Here is an 18,239-nt window from a genome sequence, read left to right as displayed (position 1 = left end):
TTTCATCACTCGGGGAAGGGGGAGGGGATGGAGAGAGAGGGAAAGCAAGGGCTATTTGAAGTTAGAGAAGTCAATGTTCATACTGCTGGGGTGTAAGCTACCAAAGCAAAATATGAGGTGCTGTTCCTCCAATTTGCGCTGGGCCTCACTCTGACAATGGAGGAGGCCCAGGACAGAAAAGTCTGATTGGGAATGAGAGGGGGAGTTAAAACTCTGAGCAACTGGGAGATCAGGTAGGTTTTGGCAGACTGAGCGGAGGTGTTCAGCAAACCGATCGCCGAGTCCTAGGATGTTGTGTTTGTTGTACGAGGAATGAAAAAGCAGACAATTTTATTTTTAGTTTTGAACAAAAAGAGATGATCTCATTTGGAAATGAAACATTCTGACAGGCTTTGGCAGGGTAAATGCTGGAACAATATCTCCACTGGTGGATGCGTCTAGAACTAGAGTCATAAGGGCTCAGCCAATTCGGGAGGATACGGCAAGAAATCTCTTCCTCCAGATAGTAGTAAATCTTTGGAATTCTCTGCCTCAGAAGGCTGTGGAGGCTCAGTCTGAGGAATTTGAAGCAAGTCTGTCAATATGCATTCTAACCAGAAGAATGACATTCTTACGTGTATCCGTAAAGCACCTGGAATGTATTAATCTTTAGCAGTAAGCCTCAACTAATTGTTACAACAACACTGCAGATTGATCTACTGGAGATGCAGTTCAACAGAGAATCTGAAGTAAGTGATGGCTCCTTGGTAACGTTGGAAAAAGGAGATTGTTTATTTGCGATTGTGCTCAACTTTACAATTGCATCAAATTATTGTAGCTCCAGTTGTTGATAATAAATTAAAAAGTGTGTTTTACTTCCTTTCTCTAGAACCAGAAAAGGTTTCCAATTTAAAAGAAGCTTCTTCATCACAAACACCAAAACCAGGTAACACAAATAAAATTGACATTTATTTTGAGAAGGCCAGATAAGTCACAATTTTAAAGGATGATGACGTTTAATTTTGGGTGTTAACATGAGGCTCTCCTGCATTTTGTCACATGGAGTTCTTACAATCAGGGAATGAAAAATCTTTCTGTTTAGAAAGCTAAAAAGTGTTTTTCTCTGTAAGTCATGCATGCCATCAATTGCACTCTGAAACTTCGGCTAATTGAGACCCTTAAGGTGGTATTATCTTGCTCTCCTTTAAATCTAATTGTCACCTGACATAAATGCCCATACTGCAGCTGGGTTGATATTAAGTGTATCCCATGTTTTGAAAATAACCTTGTCCCACAGTAACCCTGTGACCCACAATAGTTACACTATGTGTCCCACAGCGCTGAATGAATGAATGAATGAATGAATGAATAAATAATGAATGAATGAATAAATAATGAATGAATGAGTTTATTGGCCAAGTATTCACATACAAGGAATTTGCCTTGGTGCTCCGCTCACAAGTAACAACGACATACAGTGACATTTAGGAATGACACATAAAACATTAATAATAAAACATTATTGATTAAACATGTGAATTAAGTAAAATACCAGAGCAAAAGCAGGTTACAGATTTTTGGTTATTGAGTAGCGCTACTAATCGTGGAAAAAAGCTGTTTTTATGCCTGGCTGTGGCAGCTTTGACAGTCCGGAGTCGCTTTCCAGAGGGAAGTGATTCAAAGAGTTTGTGGCCAGGGTGAGAGGGGTCAGAGATGATCTTACCCGCTCGCTTCGTGGCTCTTGCAGTGTACAGTTCGTCAATGGAGGGAAGGTTGCAGCCAATAACCTTCTCAGCTGATCGGACGATTCGCTGCAGCCTTCGGATGTCGTGCTTGGTGGCTGAGCCAAATCAGACCATGATGGAGAAGGTGAGGACAGACTCTACGATGGCCGTATAGAATTGGACCATCATTGCCTGTGGCAGATTGTGCTTCCTCAGCTGCCACAGGAAGTACAACCTCTGTTGTGCCTTTTTGACTGTGGAATCGATGGTGGCCCCCCACTTAAGGTCCTTGGAGATTATGGTTCCCAGGAACTTAAAAGATTCCACAGATGTAACTGTGGTGTTGTTGATGGTGAGTGGGGTGAGGGGAGGGGGAGCTCTCCTAAAGTCTACTATCAAATCCACTGGCTTAAGAGCATGGAGCTCCAGGCCGCAGCTGTGTCACTTCCTGTCTGTAGGCAGATTCTTCCCCATCCTGGATCAGTCCAATCAGGGTTGTGTCACCCGCAAACTTGAGAAGCTTGACAGAGGAGTCAGTGGAGGTACAGTCATTGGTGTAGAGAGAGTAGAAGAGAGGGGAGAGTACGCAGCCTTGCGGTGCTCCTATGCTGAGGGTTTGCGGATCTGAGATGTGCTTTCCCAGCCTCACATGCTGCTTCCTGTCTGTCAGGAAGCTGGTGATCCACCAACAGAGGGGTTCAGGCACAGTCAACTCGGAAAGTTTGGAGTGTAGTAGCTCTGGCACAATGGTGTTGAATGCAGAGCTAAAATCAACAAACAAAATCCTCGCATAGGTCTCCTGGTGGTCTAGGTGCTGGAGGATGAAGTGTAGGCCCAGGTTGACTGCGTCATCCACAGATCTATTGGCCCGATATGCAAACTGCAGAGTGTCCAGCAGGGGGTTTGTGATATTTTTCAACTTGGCCAGCACAAGCCTTTCAAGGGTCTTCAGGACTACAGAGGTCAGTGCAACATGCCTGTAGTCTGTAGACCAGTAATCCTTGCCTTTTTGGGTACAGGGACAATAGTGTATACTTTGAAGCAGGCAGGGACAGTACAGGTTTGCAGGGACTGGTTGAAAATGTCTGTGTAGACCGGTGCCAGTTGTTTGGCACAGAGCTTGAGAGTAGAGGGGGAAACATTGTCCAGTCCGGGAGATTTCCGGCTTTTCTGTCTTCTGAATATCCACTCCATCTCCTCTATTTTTATTGTTGATGATGGAGAAGTGATGTTTTGCAGCACGGAGGGGATGGGTAATTGGGTGTGAACTGGTGATTGGAGAGGGGTGGGTGGGAAAGGGTCCAGTCTTTTCAGACTGGAGTCTTGCTCTAAGTAGGTGTGAAGTGGTGATTGGGGAAATTGATCTACTGGAGATGCAATTCAACAGAGAAACTGAAGTAAGTGATGGCTACTTCGTAACTTTGGGAAAAAAGGATGTTGTTTATTTGAGATTGTGTCCAAATTTCCAATTACGTTTAATTATTGCAGCTTCAATTATTGATAATAAATTAAAAAGTGTGTTTTGCTTCATTTCTCTAGAACCAGAAAAGGTTTCCAAGTTAAAAGCTTCTCCATCACAAACACCAAAACCAGGTAACACAAAGAAAATTAACATTTATACTTGAGAAGGCCAGATAAGTCACAATTATAAAGGATGATGACATTTAATTTTGGGTGTTAACATGAGGCTCTCTTGCATTTTGTCACATGGAGTTCTTACAATCAGGGAATGAAAACCTTCCTGTTTAGAAAGCTAAAAAGTATTTTTCTCTGTAAGGGCTACATCATGCATACAATCAATTGCACTCTGAAACTTGGGATAACCAGCAACTGTGTTGGCGAATTGAGGCTAATTTATGTCACCTGTCATAAATGCCCACGCTGCAGCTGGGTTGATATTAAGTGAATCCCATGGCTTGGAATTAGCGTTGTCCCACAATAACAGCACCGCAGAAACAGTGGTGGGTGCAGTTGACTGTGGCTGTATGATTTCTTAGAATAACTGAAAAAGATCGTTTGATATGGGCACCATGTTCTAGGAAAGATATTGTCAAGCTTGAAAGGGTTCAGAAAAAGATTTACGAGGATGTTTCCAGGACTAGAGGGTGTGAGCTAAAGGGAGAGGTTGAGTAGGCTGGGTCTCTATGCCATGGAGCGCCGCAGGATGAGGGGTGATCTTATAGCGGTGTACAATATCATGAGAGGAATAGATCGGGTAGATGCACAGAGTCTTTTACCCAGATTACAGTAATCGAGGAACAGAGTGCATAGGTTCAAGGTGAAGGGGAAAAGATTTAATAGGAAACTGAGGGGTAACTTTTTCACACAAATGGTGGTGGGTCTATGGAACAAGCTGCCAGAAGAGGCTGGGACTATCCCATCATTTAAGAGACAGTTAGGTACATGAATAGGACAGGTTTGGAGCAATATGAACCAAGCGCAGGCAAGTGGCACTAGTGTAGCTGGGACATGGTTGGCCGGTGTGGGCATGTTAGGTCAAAGGGCCTGTTTCCACACTGTATCACTCTAGGTCTCTAAGATATCGGATTCATCAGTCAAATGTAGCAAATAATGTGTTGTCAACCATTAGCAAATACTGTATGTTTATGATTTCCATGTTCACTGTGTATGCACAGAAGTCCTGGACTTGCTTGTCTGTAAACGGATAAGTACTGACGGTTCTACTTGTAGTAATAGAATTCGGTCCATTGTGTGTCATGCGTGCAAAGAGGTAGGAGACACCACCTGCTGGTGAAATCTAGCACGCACAATGCTTTTTCAACGTGAGCTCTTTGGTAACTGCGCATAACATACACACCAGTGATTTTACTATTACATTTCTTATCATTCTTCAATAGAATATCATTCACGTTTGTGATTTCTATTCCATCTTTCTGTTTTTGTTCACAGTAGAGAAAGGAAAGCCTCGAACTGCAAAATTAGCAGCAAGTAAATATTGCATGTTAATCGCATGATATCGACACTGCAAATTTTGTTTGTCATTTTTAATTTATGTGCCACTCAAGGATACCTGGTGGTTTTTAGTTACATAATTAGCTTTTTTTCCTTTCACCTTGCTATCATAAAATTCCTGCAAACTATTGTTATTGAATAAGGCATTAATACTAATCACACTGTTTAATAGTCTCACTAGTCCATGATAGGTAGGCAAGGTAGGCACTGCCTATCCTGACTAAAATTATAAAATGATAATTATTAAATATAAATAGTAAAGGCATGGGAGAATCATGCCTACCTTGCAGATCGATCTCTTAGGTAGGCATGATTCTCCGTGCCTTTCATGCGCAGTACATGTAATACGGGAAAGTGCGTGCAGCCCACGTGCCGTGGACGCTGCTTCAAGCTGTCAATTTCAAGCAGAGCTGAAGGCAGCTGAAATTCTGCCTTTGCAGCGTGGACTGTGTACTGCAAGCAGCTATAAAGTGGGAAGCGGCTGTAAAAGGACATCGCCGCTGAGGGGGGAGAGTGCTTTTCACAGCATGTGGAGAGTCTGGCCAGCGGTAAAGTTACAGGAGGGCAGGACGTTGAGAAGGAGGGGGTCAGGGATCATGCCAGAGCAACCAACTCAAGTGTGGGTCAGCGGGCGATGGATAACAGGACAGAAGGCGGGGGAGGTTACTCCATGTGTCAGTGCGAGTAACCTCAATTGGTCCCTTGTTCGCACTGACACAGGAGTGTCCACTGCCCGCTGTCCTATTATCCATCGCCCGCTGACCCGCTCTGCTCTATGATCTTTGCTCTTGAGCTGGTCCCTTCACTGTTTAGATGGAGAGCACTGCCAGAGGTGAGCGGGCCGGTAGAAGGCGCAGAGGTCCAGTGGCCGCTCGCAGCCACCCAAGCTTCTTTCCTCCCCAGCCACAATGCTGTGGCTCCGCGCCCGGAGTGCCGCGGCAGCGGTAAGTGAGTGAGTTGCTGAAATGATCCCCGACCCCCATCTTCTCAACGCTCCTGCCCTCCCCACAACTTTACCCCTGGCCAGACTCACCACACGCTGTGAAAGGAACTCTCCCCCCCAATTGGTCCCTTGAACTATAATTGTCATTCAATAAGATCACAACTGATTCAACTTGTCCTGGTGTGCTCCCGTTTTTCCCACCATCTCTCCACCTGCCATCACCCTCCACCCCCCACCCTTTCAGTAATTCAGAATGAAGGAGATTTGGAAGCCTTGGGCAAATTGAATTGTTACTTTCTTTATTTTTATTCTTTATTTTTACGGAGAGGAGAACAATCTGCGCATGCGCGGTTTAAGATTTTTTTTAAAGCCGACGTGCCTACCCTGAGTAATTACTCACGGCACGTGCCTGCACTTGTCTGTGGCTGATGTCACTGTCACAATCTTGCTCTATCTTACTTGGTCGTCTCCTCAGTATTGGTAATAATTTGCAATTATGCATTAGACCATTTATTAGTAGCAACTTTATGCTCAATCTCTCATTGAATCATTTGATTAAACAAATAGTGCATCCAGAAAATAGCTCCAATGCAATCCAAATATTGAATATTTGCTCTATTATAAATGTATTTTTAAATAATAGTTCAAGGACAGTTCAAAGTACATCCGTTTTAGATGAAAGTATGTCATTAAAATAACTATCAATATTCTTTGTTATCAATATTTTAATGTTGCCACAACTTTAGAATATGACTTAATTTAAAAGCAAAACATATGGAGCCGTTTAAATAATATCAAATTGGAAGTATTTACACAAAGATAATATGACATAATGAGCTCATCGGTAATAATAATTTTATTGTTCAGATGCTTTCTTATTGTCTGTAACGCAAACATAATACGTTTGTAACAATAATAATAATAATAACTTTATTTATAAAGCACTTTAAACAACTACAGTTGCCACATACAACAACACAAAAAACAATATAAAACCTTGCAAGATTAACTTTAGGAACTGCAAAACAAATATCAAAATATACTGCTCCATAATAATTGTTACCTAACTAAGTTCTATTAGAACGAGGGTGAGTTTTTATTATTTTAGTGTGTCACTATGTTTTATTTTTATTTTACAAAGATATTATATTTTAAAATATCCTTTTTTTGTCTTTCCATTTTAGAACCAGTTAAAGAAAAGCCAATTACTCCTTCAAAAGAAATGGGTAACTTTTGCTTGTATTCCTTCATTTCTGATTCATATGCAAAGGAGCTTTGATTTTGGTTCAAATAATTAATCTGTGTTCTTGAGCATTGAAAAGTTATTGACAAAATATGTGCTGTAACTTGGCAATGATTGATGTCTGCCATTGATTGTGAAATGAACAGTGTAGTCTGGACAAAGAAATATAAGTTAAATCATGAATTCAATGACAAATCACAGTGTAGAAAAAAAATGAGAGGGAACAAAAAAACTAGATTGGAAAATAAAAGACAGGAAGATATAGTAAAAATAGCACTTAATTTTTCAATTTTCACAATTAAAGGCTCATGGAATAAGGCACCACTTATGCAAAGATTAATATTCAATTCCAGAAAGTAATTAGCGCTTATCACATTGATTAAATCACATATTAAAAATGAGCAAAATACAAAGTGTTGGAATAACTCAGCGGGACAAGCCGCGACCGTGGAGGGAATGGAAATGTGATGTTTTGGGTTGCGACTTCATCAGATTGAAGAAGGGACCTGAAATGTCTCTGAATATGAATTGTCATTGAGTTAAATAGTTATACAAAAATAAAATTCATTGAAAGTATTTTAAACTATTGGCAACTAATTGAAAACATCATTAGAGGCAGGAATAAAGACAAAGATAAAGCAAGTAAACTTAGCTATTAATTGAAGTATAACATTTTGGTAAGTCAATAAGGGACAGAACCTTCACAGTGAATGGCAATGCTCTGTGGAGTGTTTTAGAGCAGAGGGATTTCGGAGTGAGGTTCTATAAGGCGCTGGAATATCGTGAGCAATTTTAGGCACCATATCTTAGGAAGGATGTGCTGACTCTGGGGAGGTGGCCAGAGGAGGTTTACAAGAATGATCCCAGGAATGAGTGTGGTAACATATGATGAGCTTTTGACGACACTGGGCCTGTACTCGCTGGAGTTTAGAAGAATGAGAGGGGACCTCATTGAAACATACAGAATAGTGAAAGGCTTGGATAGAGTGGATGTGGAGAGGATGTTTCCACTAGTGGGAAAGTCTAGGACTAGAGGTCAGAGCCTCAGATTTAAAGGACGGTTTTTAGGAAGGAGATGAGGAGGAATTTATTTAGTCAGAGGGTGGTAAATCTGTGGAATTCTTTGCCACAGAAGGCTGCGGAGGCCAATTCAATGGATACGTTAAAGGCAGAGATAGATAGATTCTTGATTAGTATGGGTATGAGGGGTTATGGAGAGAAAGCAGGAGAATAGGGTTGGGAGGGAGAGATACAGTAGATCAGCTATGATTGAATGGCGGAGTAGACTTGATGGCCGACTGGCCTAATTCTGCTCTCATCACTAATGACCGTATGAGTGCAGGTACATAGTTACTTGACAGTTCCATCACAGGTAGATAGGGTGGTTAAGAGGGCTGTAAAGTAGTTGGGATGTTATATAACAGTTGGTGAGGCCCTATTTGGAATATTGCATTCAGTTTTGGTCACGCTGCTACAGGAAGGATGTCGTTAAGCTGGAAAGAGTGTAGAAATGATTTACGAGGATGTTGCTAAGGCTTGAGGGCCTGAGCTATAAGAAGATGTTGGGCAGCCTTGGATTTTATTCCTTGTTGCGCAGTAGGCTGAAGGGTGATTTTTTTTAGGTTACAAAATAATGGAGAGAGAGACAAGTTGAAAGCACAGTGTCTTTTCCCCCCAGGGTAGTGGAATCAAGAACCAGAGGGCATAGGTTTAAGGTGCAAGGGGAAAGATTTAATTGGAACCTGATGGGCGTCTTTTTCACACAGAGGGTGTTGGGTATATGGAACGAGCTGCTAGATGAGGTATAAGAGGCAGGTACGATAAAAACATTGAAAATACATCTTGACAGGTACATGGAGAGGAAATGTTTGGAAGAATATAGGACAAACACAGGCAGATGGGACTAGCGAATGGTTGATCAGTGTGAGCAAGTTGGGCCAAAGGGAGTGTTTCCATGCTGTATTACTTTATGACTCTCGCTATGACTCTACGAAGGTGAGCAAGTCCATTTAAAGGATTGGACCATACCAGCTGTACTGCTTATGGCTTGAGTAAAGCTGAAGGATCAGATACCTAGCATCCATATTTCTAAAGGTACACAAAATTGCTGGGGAAACTCAGCGGGTGCAGCAGCATCTATGGAGCGAAGGAAATAGGCGACGTTTCGGGCCGAAACCCTTCTTCAGACTGATAGGGGGTGGGGAAAGAAAGAAGGACAAAGGGAGGAGGAGGAGGAGCCCGAGGGCGGGCGGATGGGAGGGTGGGAGGAGACAGCTAGAGGGTGAAGGAAGGGGAGGAGACAGCACGGGCTAGCCAAATTGGGAGAATTCAATGTTGATGCCATAGGGACGCAAGGACCCCAGACGGAATATGAGGTGCTGTTCCTCCAATTTCCGCTGTTGCTCACTCTGGCTTCCATCCATATTTCTAAACTGCCTACAGAAGAAACCAATGCAATAGTTTTAAATGGTCTTCTTTGCCATCTTTCCATTATTGACTGCCATGTGATAATCAATATTTGTTAATTCTACTTGCTTTTTTTTCTTTGCAACTTGCTAAGCTCAGGTTAGTCCTAGTAGGAACACAAGTCTCCCTGTGGACATTCAACTTCTTCAGGAGAAATTGAGGCGGAACTTCTGAGAATCTGTTTGGATTCTGCCGTTCCACATGTCTTTTATTTCCCTTTGATATTGAAAGGAGCAAAGCAGTTCCAACACACAGCAGAGTTATGATAGAGAGCAGAACCACAGACATTATCAGACTCCCTAAAATTCTCTCGGCCAATTTGTCCAATTTCCAAGTTGCAGAATCAAGAATACATTTGGCATTATTCATTTGTTTCTCATATAATAATATGTATCATTATTCCTGGTTAAATTTCTTATAAACATTATTTTACCAGTTCAATCTTAGGTTTTGTTGCCCAAGGTTACTGTGACAAATAGTGTTTCAGCAGAGCATGCATTTTAAACTAGAAATTATATAATCAACCAAAGGTCTTTATTGAACAAATAATTGATTCCATTCATTATTTACACTTAATTAATTGTCTGAACCCAAATCACTTGAAATTGTTAAGGCTGGTGGGTGTCAGTAACCCAAAATAAAGCACTCCAATTTATTGTATTATCGAGGGAGAGGGAGAGAGAGAGGGGTGTGGGGGTGTGGGGGTGTGTGGGGGGGGGCGGGGGGGGTGGTAGAAAGAGATGGATCCCATGCCACCAACCCTCCCACCCCCATGTGAACTTGATAACAAAAATATTTTGCTTGTTGTTATTATACTATTCATTTAAAATAGAACACAATTGAATTCACTGTACTTATGTTACATTGCAGTGTAAGTTAGTTCCAGTAAATAACACTGCTATTCTTAAACCAGCAATTTATTCATTTTAGAAACACTCGGGGATCCTATGAATTGGGAAACACAATTCACAAAGCATAATACATGGTAACAACATTTCGATCTGATATCCCCTCAGATTCAGAATTACCTGTTGCAATGTATTTCATAACTGAAGCATAATAACAAAATATGGCATGCGTCAATGTTAATGAGCTGAGTAAGTTTTACTGACTAGAAATTAATCTAAAACCAATCAATGTTAAACATAATCAAGAAAATTTCCTACACTATATTTTAATTTCTTACCAGATTTCAGATTTCTGTAGAGTGTAATTGTTTTCATGGGTAGAAAGCCTAAGACTTGACCAATGATACAGCATGTGGAGTTGGTCAGTAGAACTGACATTAAAATGAGCACAATCTCCTAAATCTGTAATCCATAACTCAGCCTAAATGGATCTCACTTAAATACACTATTCCAATGAATGGTGAACATTTAATTAAATGCCTTAATGAATCCTTATTTCAAACTGTGTTGATATGTGAAATGTAATAATCATTTTGTATGCTTTGACTTAATCTACAGTAATCGGCATTCCTGTAAAATGTAAATTAGAGGTTTAATCTCTGGGTAGATAAATTTAATTTAGTATCAATATAAATTGATTCTAAATCCCTTTTCAGGTCACATAGTCATCTTGAAACGCCACATACACATGCACGTACCCAGAAAGCAGTGGAAAACAAAGGGGAGGGTAAATATAGGCATTTGAACATATTATTAATATGTAAAAGGCCCAGAAAGTTGCAGCAAGGAGACCTCCCTCGGTAGAATGGATTACCATTAGTTACTGCTTGATTTGTGCTGCTACGCTATCAGCATCACAAAAATAATATTTTGCAATTAACCGCCTCAAGATATGCATATTGCTACATTTTCATATTAATTTCCCATTGAGCTCAGTGCCGAAAATATGTGTGTACCTTTGATTGTTAATGATTGCAAATGAATAATTCCAGGAAAATGATTAGTTTTGTGCCTTTAGCATGCATAATATTTTTGGAAAATATTAAAGATGTCAAATTTTGAATTTATTACAGCATTTTATTTTCATTCTTTTTCTTTCTGTCCTTAGTTTCCTCTGCCTTCATCCAAATTTTATTTTATTCTAATTTGATTTCCTTTTCAAGACTTCTCACATTTATTTCTCAATCCTTAAAAATCATTTACATTCGAGAACATGGTTAATTAACTGGTGGCATTATTTCCCTGTCCTAACGGTCTTTGTTTTAGCGGGTGATTACATCTATTCCACCCCTCCCTCGCAAAGATGTGGGATTTCAATTTGAGCGCACTTGTTTGAATAGATGCAAGCGGCATGTACAGTGTCTCTCCTCAGCGCTCAATACACGAAGCCGATGAAACTACACAACTGTCACACCAAAGATAGACACAAAATGTTGGAGTAACTCAGCTGAAGAGGCAGCATCTCTGGAGAGAAGGAATGGGTGGTGTTTCGGGTCGAGACCCTTCAGATGCACTCTGAAGAATGGTCTCGACATGAAACGTCACCCATTCCTTCTCTCCAGAGATGCTGCCTGTTTTGTGCGTGGGAGCTTGGGTGCGTTCCGCAAACACCGAGATGGTAATATATAAACCGTCTGTCCCCGCGGCCGGGGTGAATCACCCGGTGTGGGTGTCAAAGTCGGGGGGGGTTAATCAACCTGGTGTGGGGGTCCGATGGCGGTGCATCATGGTCAGTCACTGTGAGACGCTCCCACGGGTGGAGACGGAGGAGAGAGAGAAGGGGAGAGAGAGATGGGAGAGGGAGCGGGGGCTGGACCAATCGCTGACAAGTCCCGCCCCTCAGCAACGTCAAGTCCGTTATTGGACTTTTCTGTTGAGCGGCAGTCGGTCCTTTGGCCTGTAGGCGACGCCGCCTTTTGGGTAGGTGGCGTTTCGACAGAGCGGCCATTCGGTGAGTTTGCTTTCGGTTAGTTTGCATTTCGGCGTCCCATCCTTTCGGTTAGTTGCCGTTTTGTCTTCGGACTCTTTCGGTTCATTGGCGTTCGGCCTCGTTTCTATTCGTTTTTTTGGCTTCGGCTTCCTTGCTTCGGCCTCTTGTCTGTCGGCGCCGCGTCTGGGTCCCCTTTGCACACATGATGGGAGAATTCTCAGTTGCATTAGGTGATTAGTTCAACCCTTTTAATCATTTCCTTTTCAGTTCAATTGTAAAGCTTTATTATTATGCTATCAATGGCTGGCTCATGATTCCAAGAGGAACTAATCATGACAGGGAGGTAAACATTTTCTCGGATTTGTTGTCAATCTGTGCATTCATTGGAATTCAGCGACCTGGTTATTTCCTCAGATCTGTGATTAGCCCTTATATATTGTGTTTAATAAAAGCAGATTATTATTGTTTTCCTATTCAGCAAAGAAGAAATTGTCTCCTCCTGCTCTCAAAGAAACAAAAGGTTTGACAAATGCATACACATGCACTGGCATACGAGTGATTTACCTGAAAGAATAAGCTGCATGTCTGAAACAATGCTTCAATAAATCCTGCATTGAGATTGATGGCATTCTAATGGCAACATCAGGTATTTCATTAGAAATTTGCTAAAGGCTTAATGTGATGGCAATATGAAAGCTTTGCAGATTCTAATGTGTAATGAATCTATTGTCCAGCTGCCCGTTTCTTTTCCTAAGGCATGTACTTCAAGCATTTATTTAACTTCCTAATGTTAACCTAATTGTTTCCAATAGGAATTCTGCCTAATTATCTAATGTGCTATTTTAATGGTCATGCCATGTCAAGGATACTCTTGCTGAGAAACATATCAGGCATAAATATTTGGAATTGGTAATGAACAGAAGTTCATCAGTTAATTTCATAATTTTGATCAAAAGGAGCTACTAAGAATTGTTTAAAGCTACGGAAAGACACAAAACACTGGAGTAACTCAATGGGTCAGGCAGCATCTCTGGAGAACATGGAGATGTAACATTTCGACCCAAAATGTCACCTATCCAGGTTCTCCTGAGATTGTGCCTGACCCGTTGAGTTATTCCAGCATTTTGTGTCTTTCCTTGGTAAATTAGCATTTGCAGTTCCTTGTTTCTACTTCTTTAAAGCTATTTTCAATTAATTAACAATATATATTTCAAACATATGGATAGATTAATGACATCATCGTGACGTGCACCGTATTTTTGGCTGTTGCTGTTGCTCTATATTACAGATGCTTGTATTGTAACCTAAACTATTCTCGTCAACCTACGCTAGCTCTACCACCCTGGCACACATTACGATTCCAATTTTCTACTTGTGGCCAATCCACATCAATAATGACAATAGCCTCCATTATGATGTGGATTGGCACCAGCTGGAAAAGTCATAATTTGATTTTCACAAAAGCTTTGCATCAGTACTCATTGACAGCATTCATCCAGAGAACAACTAAAACATGCACTTCAGAGAAAAAAATAGTTGATTGTTAAAGTCCCTGTGTGTATAGTGAGCCGCAGCAATATGCTCAGCTATAGCAAGTTAAGTACTGCAAATGGGTGGCATAGTGGTGGTGCAGCACAGGGAGAGGGAGAGAGAGAAGCTAACAGTTAAATAGCAGTAAGACAAAAAAGCAATGTGTAGAAAAGTAAGCACACAGGGGCTTTGAGATTTACATTGCAGTTTTGTAGGTGAACAGGACAAAATGGTGCTCAAATAATCAAAACGGTGCTTCAGAATCAGCTTGTCCATACATCGAGTGTTGTCAACCACCCACCATGGAAAGGATAGAATGCTTTTTCGTCGTAAACAAATCCCCTCAGGTGGAAGACCATGTTAAGAAAGCACATTCACTGAATAGCTTCAATGGCAGAGAGAAAGAAAGTGATTTTGCTCACAGATATTGACTAAGCGTATAGCTCACACTCCACAAAAAGCTGGGGATATCCTGCGTGTAGAGGTCATGCAGAAGCTGAAAATCCAAGTTCTAGTTCAAGTGAGTTTATTGTCACTTTAATATACTTTAACTGGAAAGAGAGGGGAGCTACAACTTTGGTACCACAACCAGAAAATGGAGGGAAAAAAACAGAGTGAACAAATTGTCATGTTGAAAGCTCTATCCTACCAACTTAATTCTGGCAAATTTTTAGATCATGCTCTATAAATCAGATTTATGTGTGGTTTTAATAATGAAAGAATCCAATCTATGCTGTTAGGCACAAAGAGCCTCACATTTATCTGATTTACAGTGTTTCAATTTCAATCAAGACAGCAGAAATTTTAAAGAAGTCTGTCTCTTGCCAAGTACAAATGTAGTGATAATGAATGTAGAACCAGTTGATCATAAGCAGCATTAATCTGTGTTCTAAATCAGAGCAATAATTGCCCACATGCTTTTTGTTTAAGAAGACCAAATATTGCACACACGGAAGAAAGAACGTAGTATAAGTGTGCAAATCAGAGTACAAAGAACAAATGGGAGTGTTGGTTCCAATGCAGTACAGGCACAGGGATGGGGTACTACTGTAAGAAAAAACAGAGAGGGAATCTGTAAATATCAGACATGGAAGAGTTCTGCCAGGGCTACAGATTGCCATGGTGTGAAGAAACAAGACTTTAAATTTACAATGCTGATTAATGGCATGTAGCCTGACAGAGCGGCAAGACGTTAAGTCACTTATCAATGATGAGCAGCACCCTTGATCTGAAATCCCTTTTTAGGCAAATATTGAAGTAAATACTGCTGGTCCAGCAGTATCATCGGCACATGCCACATGGACCAGCAGTATTGCTCAAGGAGTGCCTCAAATAACTAAGATTTAATAGAAAGATCTATTCAGCATCCACACCTCAAAAGTCATATTTTGAGACAGATATGCAGATATGATGATGGCTTCAAAGATGTCTGCAGAAGATTCATCACATAGTAGATACAAATACAGTACATACCAATAGCAAAATCAAACCAGTCTGGAAAGCACAGGCAGTACATTATTCCCAAAAGAACCACGTTGAAGAAAAGTTCTTTAATCGAGAAAGAAATGGAGTCCAGGTGAAAGCAACTCACAGCGTGTGGCCAGTGGTTATAATAGAGGCAATAGGCTGAGCCAGATATATGGTCAGCTCTAACTACTACAGTAGCTATGGAACACCAAGAGCTTCAAAATAAGACTGCGTACAATTGAAAATAAAAGAAACACATGCAGGTGAGGCAAACCTGTACTATTCAGTAGATCTGACAGCAGGCTGCGAAGAGAGGAACACAGCTAGCAGTGAGAAACAAAGTTTGCCAAGTAATGATGAATGGTTATTGACTGTTGCTCTCTCCACAGATTCTGCCTGACCTGTGAATATTTCAATCACTTGCCAGCTTTAACTCAATGTGTACTTTATTCTTATCAAAAGACAACAACGAGAAAACAAGTGGTGCTTATATCAAATAGACCCAAGATGATGTTATATCACACATACAGTATGTAGTGTAGATATCCCAATGACACTGACATTGAAGATGGATAGGATAGTAAGTATGGCGATTACAAATTAAGTGAATATGGCTGTACGGATGAGCTGTATTCTTCGCAGACATATTAAAATCTGCACACACACAGCTGCCTCGATTTAAGATTTTCATAAAACTGGTTTTATCTCTTGCCTACACGCAACTTGATCCAGATGATGAAAGTTAGAAATATCTCTCTTACAGTACATACAGAAGCAATTACTCAACAATGGCTTTTAAGTGCTCATTGAGCAATGTTTTGCAGGGTAATGATGGCTACCTCTGAAACCAGCAAAATCACTTAATTCACACGTTGGAAGATGTTCTACGCATTGTGGAACACATTCAGAAGCACTTCCACCTCCACCAACAGAATATGATGAAGCTTTAGCAATCTGGTGTGTGTTTTTGCATAGTCAGAGGTTGTGTTTCTTGGTCTGAAGTTGGATGCAAGTGGGCTACATCCAATCAAAGGCAAAACTGGTGGAACGGTGAAGACCAGCTCACCTACTAAATATAAAAGAACTCTGATCATTTTTGGAAATGATTCAATATTATCACTGATTCGTGTCAGATACCGCTATGGTTTTGACCCCACTGCATCAACATCTTAAGAAGAATGGGAATTGGTGGTGGATAAATGACAGCAGACAACATTTGCTACAAGTCAACAGATATTGATTGGAGAATTGTTATATGACAGGGATGTTATGGATGGTGGAAAAGAAAAGCCAATCGTGTCTCAACTCTCAACAAACATCAGCAAAACTACATACAAACTGAAATGGAAGTGTATGCAATTATAATTGAAGTTTGAAATGGCAACAGGCTAGCAAGTATTTTGTCATAGTTATGGATTACAAACTGTATTATTTCCTAAACCCTATTGGTGTCCTCCAGAAGGCAAAATCGAGCAAAATGTACAGTTATTATGCAACCAAATGTTTGTTCTTCAGAGCAAAATACTATTTGCACTTTAAAGCTTTGGTGTAAGGAATGATTTTTACACTACATTTGTAAATGAGGACTTTGAGGAGTTTGAGATTTGTAAAGTGACAGAGCAAGATGAATTCTGGAAACCAGACTATGAATGTACTGTGAGAGCTTTATCCAGTTTGCACACGCTTCCAAATGAAGAAATACATCCATTTTGCTGAAGAAGATTTGAGCTGTCAGCAGCTCAAGGTTGTTTAATGGGAGACTGCCTGATCCTTCCACCCCCAGGCTTTACCACTTACTCACACTCAAAGTTGGGATTAAACCTGGGACACTGAATCTTTGGGGCAGCAGTTCTACCAGCTTTGCCCCTGTGCATCCACATGTCTGTTGGCCATGTGCTGATAACATTCAAAATGGAGCAAAGTCAATTTGTATAATATGTCAATAAAGCTGAGCAGCACCATCGAAGAACCCTATACTTTACAGATTTTTATCATACCAAAGCATTCATGTCAATTTTTGGCAGAGGAATTATCAGTTTCTTGGGTCCCTTCATCATCATTGTAAATAGATGGAAGTCAGACATCTGGTACTTGTACAATAGAAATTGAATGATTGAAGAGCTGCAATCATTTTTTTTTCCAAAATATGACCACTCAAGGAGCTTGTGAACGGCAGTGAACTATAGTTCAGTTCATATTTCTATAAATGCTTCATAAAATATGCTGGCATCAAGCAATTATTCATTTCTCCTTTGTCTGCCTGCTGTAAAATGCTGTATGTGTAGTGAAGCATCCCTGAGGAAGCATTAGATGTTTCCTCAAGTGATACACCGAACCTTGGTTTAGCCAATTTCCTGTTTGCCTTCTGCGCTGCACTCTATTCTACCATTGATTTCAACTGCAGAGCTGTGTCATCTTCAAACAGCATCGTACTGCCCATCTTGGAAACGAGAGTGGAAAGAATGCAATTGAAACAAAAGTCAACAGCAAGAGAAAAAGATAATATTATCATATAATTCAGACGTTATAATCAATGAGCAAGTCTGAGGTGCAGAAATGAGACAGTCAAAGCAAATCAAATCTATAATCCAAACGGTATTTGACACAAATTGGAAAAAATGTCAGACATGCATCAAATGATCACAGCGAGAGGTAACCCTGATAACACTGAAAAAGTATGTGATGTTCTGTCTATTCCTGGAACAAATTATTATTGTAGTGCCATAAAGCAACAGCAAGTCATATTGTTCAAAAGGTAACTGCAGATGTTCCAGCAAGTCATATTCTTCAGTTCAGGATGCCAAAGCAAAGCCAGAAACCCACACACGTGAGAGGCGTGGATGTTTATGAGAGCTGGTGAATTTGTATACATTGAAAATACACATTTTCTTCAAATGGTGCAATGCAATGATCTCGTCATGACAAAAGTGTTCAATTGTTGTGGCTCGGTAACAAATCATGTATCAGTCTACAGCTTGCAATGTCTTTCAGAATTCTCACATTGGTAGTACATTCTCACTCACAGTCTACATCACAGTCCAACCACAAATTGTTTGTAATGGTTAGTTAGTTAGTT

At 40.6% G+C, this 18,239-nt stretch overlaps 1 protein-coding gene across 1 annotated transcript in view; it reads left to right on the top strand.

Annotated features, from left to right (window-relative positions):
* trdn (triadin) overlaps positions 1-18,239 on the top strand; it is a 353,412-nt gene that overhangs the window by 147,485 nt on the left and 187,688 nt on the right. The window contains exons 15-19 of the mRNA XM_033022051.1: positions 869-925; positions 3,243-3,296; positions 4,614-4,652; positions 6,804-6,845; positions 12,645-12,686. Coding sequence (XP_032877942.1) covers positions 869-925; positions 3,243-3,296; positions 4,614-4,652; positions 6,804-6,845; positions 12,645-12,686 — 234 coding nt within the window. The remainder of the gene's footprint in view (positions 1-868; positions 926-3,242; positions 3,297-4,613; positions 4,653-6,803; positions 6,846-12,644; positions 12,687-18,239) is intronic.

Source organism: Amblyraja radiata, chromosome 5 (assembly GCF_010909765.2).
Source record: "Amblyraja radiata isolate CabotCenter1 chromosome 5, sAmbRad1.1.pri, whole genome shotgun sequence".
In the NCBI taxonomy this organism is placed as follows: Eukaryota; Metazoa; Chordata; class Chondrichthyes; order Rajiformes; family Rajidae; genus Amblyraja; species Amblyraja radiata.
The sequence above is the reverse complement of the archived record's forward strand: the minus strand, read 5'-3'. Positions and strand labels throughout refer to the sequence as shown.